At 42.0% G+C, this 14,260-nt stretch overlaps 1 protein-coding gene across 1 annotated transcript in view; it reads left to right on the top strand.

Moving 5' to 3' along the window:
• LOC120921579 (zinc finger protein 605-like) overlaps window positions 1-13,590 on the top strand; it is a 31,403-nt gene extending 17,813 nt beyond the window's left edge. The window contains exon 2 of the mRNA XM_040334080.1: window positions 12,032-13,590. Within this exon, the coding sequence (XP_040190014.1) occupies window positions 12,360-13,505 (1,146 nt within the window). The 5' untranslated portion in view covers window positions 12,032-12,359 and the 3' untranslated portion in view covers window positions 13,506-13,590. The remainder of the gene's footprint in view (window positions 1-12,031) is intronic.
• The last annotated feature ends 670 nt before the right edge of the window (window positions 13,591-14,260 follow it).

The following is a 14,260-nucleotide window of genomic DNA, read 5'->3' as shown; positions in this document are numbered from 1 at the left end:
GTACTGCTTGGGGTTCTCCGTATGTATTGATTCTCGAAGTATATAGAATAACATCATCGCGCAAGATTGCTACAATATCATTAAAGCTACTAAGCAAAAAGGTTCCACTCACATTTGCTAAATAGACAACTTTTGTTAACCACTTTAGACCCGGACCTTTAGGCCCCGTACACACGAGAGGATCTATCCTTATCTTTTTCCGCAGATTTTTTTCTGCCCGACCGATTTCCAGCAGATAAAAATTTCTTAGCATGCTAAGAAATCTATCCGCTGGAATCGGCTTCAGCGGATCGATCCGGTGGTCTGTACAGACTCACCGGATCGATCCGTCCGATTCCCTCCCTCGCATGCGTCGTAATGATTCGACGCATGCGTGGGTATCCTTATATGACAGCATCGCGCACGTCGCCGCGTCATCATCGCGGCAACGGTGCGACACGTCATCGCGAAGGGATTTCGGCGCGGATTTCGATCCGATGGTGAGTACACTCCATCGGATCCAAATCCGGGGAAATCCTCGAGAGGATTTATCCGCGGATACGGTCCGGCGGACCGTATCCGCGGATCAATCCTCTCGTCTGTACCCGGCATCAGGCGGCTAAAGGACCTGGCCAGTTTTTGCGATTCGGCACTGTGTCGCTTTAACTGACAATTGCGCGGTCATGCGAAGTGGCTCCCAAACAAAATTGGTGTCCTGTTTTTCCCACTAATAGAGCTTTCTTTTGGTGGTATTTGATCACCTCTGCATTATTTATTTTTTGCGCTATAAACAAAAATAGAGCGACAATTTTGAAAAGAATTCAATATTTTTACTTTTTTCTATAATAAATACCCCCCAAAAATATATATATTTTTTTTCCTCAGTTTAGGCCGATACGTATTCTTCTACATATTTTTGGTAAAAAAAATCGCAATAAGCGTTTATCGATTGGTTTGCGCAACATTTATAGCGTTTACAAAATAGGGGATAGTTTTATTGCATTTTTTATTTTATTTTTTTACTACTAATGGCGGTGATCAGCAATTTTTTTCATGACTCCGACATTATGGCGGACACTTCGGACAATTTTGACACATTTTTGGGACCATTTTCATTTTCACAGCAAAAAATGCATTAAAAATGCATTGTTTACTGTGAAAATGTCAATTGCAGTTTGGGAGTTAACCACAAGGGGGCGCTGAAGGGGTTAAGTGTGACCTCATCTGTGTTTATAACTGTAGGGGGGTGTGGCTGTAGGTGTGACATCATTGATTGTGTTTCCCTATATAAGGGAACACACGATCAATGACGGCGCCACAGTGAAGAACGGGGAGGCTGTGTTTACACACAGATCTCCCCGTTCTTCACCCCCGGGGACCGATCGTGGGAATCCAGCGGCGATCGGGTCCGCGGGTCCCGCGCCCAGAGCTTCGGACCGGGTTGCGAGCGCGTGCCCGCGACCCACGGCTGGGCACTTAAGGAGGACGTACCTGTACGTGCGTGTGCCCAGCCGTGCCATTCTGCCGACGTATATGTGCAGGAGGCGGTCCTTAAGTGGGTAAGTATGGATAGGGATGGGCTGAACACCCCCCTGTTCGGTTCGCAGCAGAACTCCCATATAGGGGAAATGTTCTAACCCGAACTACAATCCCCATTGAATTCTATGGGAGCCGAACAGGAACAATCAAAAGTCCCCTTTTTGAAGGTTTATATTCAAGTAATTGCCCATAAGAGGATTATGAGGGTTCGGGTACTGCCCTGGGGGGACAGGTATCAATGCAAAATATATTTTTTAAAACTATTGTTTTTCAGGAGCAGTGATTTTAATAATGATTAAAGTGCAACAATGAAAATAAAAAATGTGTTTAAATAAAGTGCCTGGGGGGTCCCCTCAATGTGCCTGTAAAGTGGCACATCTGTAGAATGCATAAAACAAGCTGCAGCAAAAATGAAATTTCTAAAGAAAAAAAAAAAAGTCAAATTCCATTTAAAATGATGCGCAGCTGCTATTGCCAGCACCCGCAGCCTGGCAGGTCAAGAAAGGTGGGGAAGAACAAGTGCCCCCCCCTCAAACATACCAGGCAACATGCCCTCAACATGGGGGGTGTGCTTTGGAGAAGAGGAGCCCCAACCCAAATCACCTTGCCCCATGTTGATAGGGACAAGGACTTCACCACAACCCTGGCCGGTGGTTTTTGGGGACAGTAGGCGGGGGTCTTACCAGATCCCGCCCCCCATGTGAATGAGTATTGGATACCTAGTACCCCTACCTATTCCCCTAAATAGTGTACAAAAAGTAATAAAAACAAGAGACAAGTTTTTGACAAATTCTTTATTATAAAATAAAAACATAGTGTCCCTCGATGTGAATCCATGGTCAATCGTGTCGCCCACCAGACCCAAAAGAGAAAAAAAACTCTGGGACGGCTGCCCGCCAAATGCCTCCTTTGCGCTTTGTCATTTTTTGTATAGGAAACATTTGGTGGGAGGTTGTCTCAGAAGGCGGAGTGTTTTTTTGGGGTTGTGATTGAAGATCGATTTATATCAAGGGAAGCAATTTTTTAATTATGGATTTGTCAAAAAACTTGTCTCTTGATTTTGTTACTTTTGTACACTTTGGTGAATGGGTAGGGGTACTATGTACCCGGTACCCATTCACATGGGGGGGGGGGCGGGATCTGGGGGGCAACAAGGGTTGTGGGGATGAGGCCCTTGTCCCCATCAACATTGAACTGCATTACCACGTTCGGTGGCAGCAAACTGCTGTTTGAAGAGGAAGTAAACCCTGATGGGTTTTACTTTCTCTTTCTTCCCCTTCAAATTAAAAGCACAATGGGCTAATGTGCATTGCATACTAGCCCATTATGTGGCACTTACCTACAAATGAAGCCCACGGTGTCTCCGCTGGTGGCCACATCCATCTTTGCTCTCTTTCTTCCGAGCCATGGACTCCGGCTCTGTGACTGGCTGAAGTCATGTGATGTCACTCAAGCGCATAGCATGCGGGAGCCATCAGTTACTGCACTTGCTAGTAAAGACACGGCTCGGAAAGCCGTTTCTTCACAGCGCATGCGCCGATGACATCATCGGTGCAGTGTACAGCAAATACAGTAGCTCTTAAATGGCGCATGTTTAGGAGATGTTTACAGTATCTATAGGTAACAGTTGTATGTTTAGTGTTCAGACAGGGGATCAGTAAGACCATGGCTCAACCACCTGGTTTTACTTCCCCCAGACACATGTGTGAACAAGCCCTAAGGATCCTCTGAAATGGAACAGATCCCACTTCAATCAGCAGAGGATCCATGAGCAGATCCCTTCCTGAATCAGAGCTGAACAGGATGGATGTCAGTTTTTTACATCTGTCCCCGTTTCTGTTTGTGGCAGGAGACACAGGAGGACCTGTGACAGTTCTATGGGCGGCTGGATGAAAACAGACTCCAGTGTCTATTTACTGTCTGGTTACATCAGGCTTTCTCCGATGTGTCACATTAAGGTCCAGATAAATGGAGGAGGACACAGTCCTTTTCGATTTTTTTCCCCCAGACCTGGAAGAATTCAGAGCTAAGTAGGTGTAAACATTTAATTTACATCAGCCTGTCCATAGGGCTGCATGGACCTGTCTAATTAGGTCCTCCTGAAAGATTGAGAGGAGGACCCGAATGAACTCATGTGAAAGGACCCCTGTAGGTCACCAGAGTGCACTTTATTCTGCACTCCTTTGACCTGTATTCAGCTGACAGCGGGCTAAAGTCTGCAGTCGGCTGATGTAGAAAATATTGTTACTATGCAATTGCATGCCACAAACATTACACACATTTTGGCACATGCCAATATATTGGTTCCACCCTATTCTGTACCCAACAGGGATCAGGGATTGATGGGGTGATGGGGTGATGGGCAGGGGGAGGGGGTGCAGGTTCCCATATTCACCCCAGGCACTGGATTACCTTGTCACAGCACAGGGACGAAGGTACTCTGAATGAACTGAGGGGCTAGCTGGAGACAGAACATTTAAAAGATTGGGAGATGCAGTGTTTCCTGGGAATGGGAGGAGGAGTCTTGTCTCTCTCTCAGATGTTGTCTTGAAAGACTTCTGGAAAAGACGTTACTGGTGAGTGTAACTTGGGATTTCAGAATTTGCCTCCTATTGACTTCAATGGGGTTTATATTTACATCGGCAATGTTTGGGTTATCATATGGATTTGTGAAACGTGCCAACAAGTCAATCTCAAGCACATCCCCCCCCCCCCCCCCCCCCATCACTATGCAGCACAATGCTCTAAATTAGAACAAAGAAATGAGATTCTCCTGCAGGAAAATGTAATAAATTATCAATTTTATGGCAAACAGGAGGCTCATATTATGCTATAATCTTTCTTTACTGTCATCCAGCAGCAAGAGAGTTAATGAAAAGAAAAAACGTTACACAGATAGGTATGCAAATGAACATAGGTAGACTGTCCAATCAGGTAACAGGAGTATGTTATAAAGGTGAGGTACAGGTGATATTCTTCCTCTTTCTTGCTGCTCCAGCCAGATAAGTACATTGAAATTTGTTCCTCAGGTGCTTCTACATATATTATATATATATATATATTGTGACAAGGTTGCACGGAATAGCGGTAATGTAATGCAGCAAAGTCGCTGAACTTAAGCAATAAATATGGCTTTATTGCACTCAAAAGAAATAATACAAAAACAAAATGGCCTACTCCAGCTTAGGAGGCTAACTAACAGTACGGCCCCTGACTACTGTGTACTGGAGGGGCTATTCCAGCCTCCAGTATAAAACAAATAATAGTCCAAATAAGGGATTGTCTGTGACAGACCTTGTTTCTCCAAAGAAGACAGTCTCCAACCTGTCCTGTTCAGCTCAGCATGCCTTTCAGACTGAGCTCTCCCTCCTCCAGTCTCTATCAGGTGTGCGTAATTAATAGGGAGAGAGAGGAGGTTTTCCTGTTCGCCAGGCTTAACCCTTTCTAAGACAGGGAAAGCTGATCTTTCCAACCGTTCACTGACATACATGGAATCATGTACCCTGTCACAATATATAACTCATTACATATATATATATTTATATTCATATTCTGCAGAGTTTCCCTGCAACCCTGCGCTTGTCACAGTTTGCAGGGCCGTACTTTTTTATCCTTAACGGCAGTCCCAGCATTGCCCACCCCCCTTCTATTCATTATCTTCCCAGGTGGTCTCCTCACCATTCCAATACCCCCGCTTACAGCACACTCACTTGTTCTCTGACGGCCCGCGTTCCCTCACCGCGGCCGTTCGGCAGTATCCCGGCAGTCCGGGATATCGTTTCCTCACAGCTGGTGCTCAGCTGTGGCGCGGTGCCGCGCGGATTCGCGGCCCGACACGCAGTGTGTCTCCTCACTGCGCTGCAGCGCTGCTATACCGCCGTTCCCTGACAGAAAGTTTCTGTCAGAGACACAGGCAGGAAGTCCGTTCTCCTGTGTGGGTGTGTGCCTGCCACATACCAACCCTGAACCCTGTTTAGGTTTAGGGGTGTATGTTTGGCACACACACACACACATAGTAACACATTTACACAAACAAATTTAAATAAACATATGTTTGTTCATATGGATATATGCATATAGATATATGTATATATACTTTTATATATATATATATATATATATATATATATATATATATAGATATGTGTATATATATATATATATATATATATATATATATATATATATACATACATATATACTTACACACTTTGAACTGCAGTCAGAATATTAGTAATAAATATATATATATATATATATATATATATATATATATATATATATATATATGTAAAAAGATTGGGATGATGGCGCTGAGAACATGAGGCATCGCCTTTGAGAACGTCACATGACGAAACGCGTCAGGTGACCTAGACAGACGCTCATACGCTTGTTCATACGCTACCTGCCAGCACGCCACTTGTCTCAGCTGATCACTGCGATATTGCACGCGGACGCCAAGGGAGGATTTTAAGTTGGCTATCCCAGCAGTGAAGCAATAAATAGCAGCAGCAGACAGTAGGCTAGTGCAGCTTGGGGCTTTTTACTTTTTACTTTTTACTTTTTATTTTGTGATTGTTTTTAAACCTATTGTTCGTTGGAATTCCCTCTGCGCAGGGACTCACGTGGAGCCTCCATTCCCACTGTTCATTTTTTCCCCTTTTAATAAATTAATTTGTTGGGTATACCCTAACAATATAAAACGTATTACGCTATGCGTTCCTTCTTTTTATTTTTTATCTAATGAATGATCCAACGCGGACACCTGAAAAATCACTTCAAGCACCCCCTGGTCCCTGGACAAAGGAGAAACTCGAGGACTGATCGCAGGAGACCTCCACCTTGTAGACATCGAGGTACCACCACCATCCGCTTTTTGCCCCCTGGGGGGTGACGACATCTGGTGAGTGGGGACCCATGTGGGGGAGCACAGCTGTCACGGATACTTCAATGCACGTTAATGGCACTTCAAGTCACCAGTTAATTGAGGGTTAACCTGCATAAAGGAACGTTAACATAGGACTATCTTGTTTCGGTTCAACAAGTGTGTGGCTTATAAGCCCTCCTATTAATTTTTCACTTTTTCTCTTTTCCTGAGTTGCCAGGAACTTTTGTGCACATATGAACTTTTTTATTTTCAACCAGCATACTGAGGTGTAACAATTTATATACTTCACTCTGAGTCCACTTATGTGAGGCTCCGCATTATCCCTTAGGCACATCGAAATACATTGTTGCACTATTTATATTGATATATATTTTCTCTTTGGTTACTAATTTTTGATACTAGATGTTGCATCACATTAATTTATATTGGTACTAGACACCTAAGCTAAGGATATAAATTCGTAATATACGCACCAGCCAGGGTGCCTAGTGCCCCTCAGACACCCTGACACCACACAGGGGTCACTAAATATACTTTCTCACGGTATTCCTATTTTATTTTCTATTTTAAGCACTCCTAATCATTCACCTATAACTAGTTAACAATTAGATCTGAGTGACTAATATCTGCCTCCAGAGATCGTTGTCTACATCTCTTTGAAGACTGCACACATTTTTTTGCCTTTTGTTTTTGCTTTTGGTAATCAGAGATATTTTTATATCCTCATCTGATAATACACTGCAACTAGTCTTTTATCTGACATTTATACTTTGAGGCACCAGGTTAAAAGACCCTGCAAAAGGAAACTCCCACATTAACCCTCTCCGAGGCACCTATATTATTGGCACCATTAAATAGGGTATCTGAAGGATTGTGTTTCCTACTAGGGAGGTCCATTGGATTGGATTTTTCCTGCAAACAGATTACCCAACACCTGTGAATATACAGGAACTGTGAACACCTAAGGGTGATCCAATTTGCAGCGCCATCATCCCAATCTTTTTACATCTTTATTGATCTCATCACTGAGGTTCCTTAGGGAGGCAGCAGCATTAATTTACATCCTAAGCGCGGACTCCCCTTTATTTTTATATATATATATATATATGTTTGGGTATACGCTCATAATATATGTGCCCTTTTGCTGACATATATATTGTCTGCTGATACAAAATATATATATAGTTCTGCTGCATATATATTAATTAGTTGTTCTATTATATTTTCTATTTCAGAATAATTTGTCTTCAGTCAATCACATTTACTCACACCTCACTATGTCTAATAAAGATTCCACTACTGTTACCCCCTCAGATATCCCTGAGGTAAACCAGAAAATCCAATCCATAGTAGATAAATCCATCCAATCTGCTATGCAGACGGCCATATCTTCCATGCATGATTCCATTGCCCAATCGGTAGTCATGGCCCTGTCTCAAAGTAAACCTCAGGTTACCCCTCAACCTTAACCTATTACCCCATCTGACATTTATTGGTCAGCGGAGGACTCTACATCCCACATGATTCAGGGATTGAAAAAAGCGGGTAAAGTGTCTCAAAAACGACATCATATATCTCATACCGGTCCCTCCCATTCTAAAAGAATGGTCCTGATGGAGAACCAGGGTGAATCTTCTAAGCCTCCTAGTAAAGGAAAGGCTACTGTCAGTGACGAGAGGTCACACGTTATACCCTCTGCCCGGGAGGAGTTGATCTTACAACGGGTAAAAATGGCCTCAAAGAGGCAAAAACCAGACTCTTACCGTACCTCTTCCAGCAATTCTTCTTCTGATGAGGAATCTTTATCAGAAGAAGGAAGAGACTCTGAATATGAGAATGTCTCTGATGCGGAAGAAGGAATACCCCTTGAAAAGGAGGAATCCGAGGATGCTATTATAGACGGCTCTGGTGACCCGTATTTCGACCCAGGTCAAATTAAACATCCCCGTTCAGGGGAATGGGTTACCCATTCCCTAGTTAAAAAAAATTAAGCCTCTGGATCCAGAAACCATTAGATAAGAACGAGGCTAGTAAGTTAAGAGCAGAGTGCCCGAGACCGTCCCTCCCAAAGAAATTAGCCAATACACCCTAATTAGACCCCGCATTAGTTAAATTTCTTCTAAAATCAGGAAAACACCCAAAAAAGGGGGTGGACAGATCATATCGTTTCTGTCAAGATAAATTATTAGACATGTTAGGCCCCTTAGCTAAGATTCTAGATTTAATAGAAGAAGCAGTTCATCTAACACCCCAATAGATTTAAATGTCCTGAAAGGTTGGGCTCAGCGAGCCATTGTACTATTTGGCAACGCCAATGCGGCCATCTCTAGCGAAAGGAGAAGATCGATTCTGATGAAGCTGGATCCACAGCTTATGCATCTCGCTTCATCTCAACCTTCCATCACCGAGGGTCTACTTTTTGGTGACTCTTTTATTAAAGAGATCAACAAATACGTAGCTCTCTTTACTTCTTTAGACAAGGCCCAATCATCACTCAAAAAGGTTTTCCAACCAAAAGTTTTTCCCAAACCTGGGAAACGCAAGGGCCGATTTCCCAACAGATCTTCTACCAAAGGTCATTTCCCCAGAGGCCCTCTGAACACCGTGTTAGGTTACCAGATAGATTTCACCTCTTTACCGACTCAAAGTCAGGATCCTATTCCAATAAGGTTCTCAGAAGAGGACAAAAAGCTCATCTCACTGGAGATAAAAGAGCTTTACTCCAAAGGGGCCATAGTTCAAGTTCCCTTGCAAACTCCAGGTTTTGTGAGCAACCTGTTCCTGGTCAAGAAGAAGGATGGAGGTTTCAGACCAGTAATAAATCTGAAATATCTAAACAATTTCGTCCATTACCGCCATTTCAAAATGGAAGGTATTCACCTGTTAAAAGACCTTTTATTACAAGGAGACTGGTTGGCAAACATAGATCTGAATGATGCATATCTTTCAGTGCACATGCACAAGAATTCCCAACCATTTCTTCAATTCCTGTGGCAAAACAAGAAATGGCAATTCACCAGTCTCCCATTCGGTCTGTCATCTGCACCCTGGTGCTTTACGAAACTACTGAAACCAGTAGTAACAGCTCTAAGGAGCAGGGGTGTTCATCTAATAATATATTTAGATGACATTTTGATCATGGCACAATCACTTCAGACTATTCATTTACACATTCAATGGACGATATCCCTTCTGAACATGCTGGGATTCATAATCAATTACAAGAAATCCATCCTAACCCCTTCAAAGGAGGTAGAATTTCTGGGTTTTCTTGTCAATACCCAACTATCCCTTCTGAGTCTTCCAAACAGGAAATTGAAGACGATCAGATGAGAGATTCGCTCAGTCCTGAACAAAAGTCAAATATCTCTTCGGACAATTGCGAGGATTGTCGGTCTATTATCAGCTTCCATTCAAGCGATATTTCCGGCACCTCTACACTACAGAGCACTACAGAGACTAAAAGCCCAACATCTAAGAGACGGCTTGGCATATTCCGACGAGATAACACTAACTTCGGACACCAAATAAGAATTACTTTGGTGGCTGACTCACATCCAGATGTGGAATGGGATCTTCCATCCACATCCGGATTTAATAATAGAATCAGACGCAAGCAACTCAGGTTGGGGTGCTCGCTGCGGCCCTCTTACAACAGGAGGGAAATGGTCTCCAGACGAAGCTCTGTTACATATCAATTGTCTCGAACTCTTAGCGGGATCATTTGCTCTCAAGAGTTTTGCGAGAGACAGATCCGATTGTTGTATTCTACTGCGCATGGACAACATATCCGCAGTACAATACATCAATCGCTTAGGAGGTACAAAATCCAAACCTTTGGCGAACATTGCAAAGGATTTTTGGCATTTTTGCCTGGACAAGAACATTATATTGAAGGCGGAATACATCCCAGGCCTATCCAATTCCATTGCAGACTGGAATTCCCGTTATCTAACAGATTCCAGCGATTGGATGTTGAACCAGACAATTTTTCAACATCTAAACTCCCTGTGGGGTCCTTTCCAGATAGATCTGTTTGCATCACGCCTGAACAGACAGATTCCAACATATTTCAGTTGGCGTCCAGACCCAGAAGCATTGGGGACAGATGCCCTTCTACAAATTTGACCGAAAGGAACATCTTACGCTTTCCCTCCCTTTGTTCTAACATCAAGGGCTCTCCTTCTGACACGTTACCTAGAATCGAACATAGTTCTGATAACCCCTTACTGGCCATCCCAAACATGGTTCCCTCAGGCTCTGGAGATGAGCATAGACTACCCACGATTACTCCCAGTATTCCCTTCTATTCTACTAGACCCATTTAAGAATCCTCATCCTCTTAAATGTTCTTAACTCCTGGGGTGATAATGAGAATCTGTCTTTAAAACATCTATCTTTCAAACTAACAGTACTACTTTGTCTCATCTCCCTTAAAAGAGTAGCGGATGTAAAAGCCCTAGATATATCCCGTAGACAATTCTCTCCCCAGGGTGTTCAATTTTCCATTTTCAGACACACAAAGACCAACTTACATTCGGTCTTCTATCCGGCCTTTCCCTTCAATCCAAACCTTTGTGTAGTCCAATGTCTAAAAACCTATGAAACCAAATCTCAACCTTTTAGAGACCCTGACTCATCGCAATTACTAATTTCCTACTGCAAACCCTTCCATCCAGTTTCCTCACCCACCTTGGCTAGATGGGTGAGACAAACCATGGATTTGGCAGGCATTGACATTTCCATATTTGGCGCCCACTCCACCAGAGGTGCAATGGCCACTAAGGTATTTCAATCAGGTGGTTCTCTATCAGATTTAATGCAAACCGCAAACTGGTCTTCAGAATCCACTTTTAAGAATTTCTATTTTAGACCTATGAATGTATTTTAACTATAGGTTGTACGTTTATTTAATGCTCTAGAGTATACAGCTTTGAACAAGCATAATATGAGCCTCCTGTTTGCCATAAAATTGGAGATTTTCCTACCCTCGGGGACGGAAAATATAGATTTTATTAAAAACAGGAGGCGAGTATTATCCCACCCTAATACCCTACCCTTCAAGATTTATTTTGCTCTTACATAATGTATTCTTTTTCAGCTTAATGCGCATATTCTACTGTGGACTTCATGACATATTGAAGAATGAGTTCCAGTTCAAGTTGTTCCAATTAGTTTCCAGTTCAAGTTATTTCCAGTCTAGTTTTATCATCAAGAAAGAGGAAGAATATCACCTGTACCTCACCTTTATAACATACTCCTGTTACCTGATTGGACAGTCTACCTATGTTCATTTGCATACCTATCTGTGTAACGTTTTTTCTTTTCATTAACTCTCTTGCTGCTGGATGACAGTAAAGAAAGATTATAGCATAATACTCGCCTCCTGTTTTTAATAAAATCTATATTTTCCGTCCCCGAGGGTAGGAAAATCTCCAATTTTACCAGCCAATGGGAATAATAGATTGTCCTCAATAAAATAGAATACAAACATTTAAACATGTATAATATTGTACATATTCCTTCTATATATAATATATATGTAATAATGAATGTAAAAAATAGAAAGTAACTTTATTTAATCCTTTATATAGAATTCTGACTTTTTATTTTTTTCCTGTATAGGTGGATTGATGAACCGAGTTTTTGGTCAGACTTGTCTTAAAAAATAAGTCAGATGAGAAACGAACCATATGAGTGTCTTAAGTGACGGAAAGTTATTCTTGCAATTCACTGGAGGATTCACACAGGATTCAAGACATATCAGTGTTCTAAATGTTGTAAGTGTTTTGGAGCCTCTTCAACATTGATCCATTCTCAGAGGACAACAAGAGAGAAGTCATTTCAGTGTTCTGGAAGTGACAATGGCTTTACAGTAAAGTCCAACCCATGTATACATAAGAGAAGTCATTTCAGAAGATATTTCTTGTTTGGAATGTAATAAAGATTTACAATGGAGGCAAAAGGTATCTCACACCAGAAGGTTCACACTGGAGAGAAGCCATATAAATGTTCTGAATGTGACAAAGCTTTTACAGCAAAGGACAAGCTTATCAGACACGAGAGGGTTCACACTGGAGAGAAACCTTTTCGGTGTTCTGAATGTGGCAAAACTTTTACACAGAAGAGTAGCCTTAACAAACACAAGATGATTCACACTGGAAAGAGGCCATATCAATGTTCAGAATGTGACAAAGCTTTCATTCAGAAAGATAATTTTATTACACACAAGATGACTCACACTGGAGAGAAGCCATATCAATGTTCAGAATGTGACAAAGCTTTTACATCTAAGTCATATCTTTTCAGACACCAGAAGATTCACACTGGAGAGAAGTCATATAAGTGTTCTGAATGTGACAAAGCTTTTATAACAAAGAAAGAGCTTATCACACACCAGAGGGTTCACACTGGAGAGAATCCATATCAGTGTTCTGAATGTAACAAAGCTTATAAAACAAAGTCACAACTTTTCATTCACCAGATGATTCACACTGGAAAGAAGCGGTATGAGTGTTCTGAATGTGAAAAAGTTTTCATAGAGAAGAGAGACCTTATAAGTCACCAGATGATTCACACTGGAGAGAGGCCCTATGAGTGTTCTGAATGTGGCAAAGCTTATACAAACAAGAGAGGGCTTATCAGACATCAGAAAATTCACATTGAAGAGAAGCCATATGAGTGTTCTGAATGTGACAAAGCTTTTACACAGAAGTCAAGCCTTATCACACACCAGAGGATTCACACTGGAGAGAAGCTGTATCAGTGTTCTGAATGTGATAAAGCTTTTATAGGGAGGCACAAGCTTTTCCAACACACACGGGTCCATACCAGAGAGAAACCATATCAATGTTCTGAATGTGGCAAAGCTTTTGCATGTAAGTCATATCTTATCATCCACCAGAGGATTCACACTGGAGAGAAGCCATATCAATGTTCTGAATGTGATAAAGCTTTTACAGTGAAGATAAGCCTTATCACACACCAGAGGGTTCACACTGGAGAGAAGCCATTTCAATGTTCTGAATGTGACAAAGATTTTACAAATAATGCCGGGCTAATCAAACACCAGAGGATTCACACGCTTCAGCTGCAGTAAAGAAACTCTGGAAGAAGGGGGAGGAGCTAAGCTGCAATGAAAGACTTCAGGGTGTTTCATTAATTTCACAGCTCATGTCATCTCACAGATACTCAAAAATTATATTGCTATTTAAAAAAATAAAAATAGTAAGCAAACAGGAATGTAATGAATGGACTCTTTAGAATTTATGTATATCGGCACAACCTAAAAAGACTTTGACCATTCTACATTTTGAATTTTTTTTGGACAACAATGACTGTTTCCTTATGCCTCTCATCTGTACCCTTTTTATGGGGCTTTGTCTGAACATGTAAAGTATTTGTATGATTCACTAACTGAGCTGTGTTCTCAAGTGTTTTCTTCATTGACTGATCCTGAGCCAATACATGACCAACACTGCCTCAGTACAGGGAGACTGGGTAGCAGTCAAGCACCATCTTGCCAAGACTCTGAAGCCTCAGTGGAAAAGTCCTTTCCAGGTTCTGCTGACAATTGCTATACCTGTCAATCATGGGGGTTCCAGCTAAGCCCATTGTGTACATTTTCTTCCTCCCTTCTCATGATCAAGGCCTCCTGTCCATCTTCCACCTCCTCTCATGGATGACAACTTTGCAGACAGGGACACCAACCATGCCAAAGTCTCCATTCCATGAGAAAGCAACTTCTTAATCTGGCACAGGCCTTGCAACACCAAGTTGCTGCTGTTATTTGGGATGTATTCAACATTTCAACCTTATCCCAGCTGGCTACTTGTGTTTTATTCAGTTCTGATG

Source organism: Rana temporaria (assembly GCF_905171775.1).
Source record: "Rana temporaria chromosome 2 unlocalized genomic scaffold, aRanTem1.1 chr2f, whole genome shotgun sequence".
Taxonomy (NCBI): Eukaryota; Metazoa; Chordata; class Amphibia; order Anura; family Ranidae; genus Rana; species Rana temporaria.
Note: the sequence above shows the minus strand (reverse complement) of the source record. Positions and strands in the feature narration are given on the sequence as shown.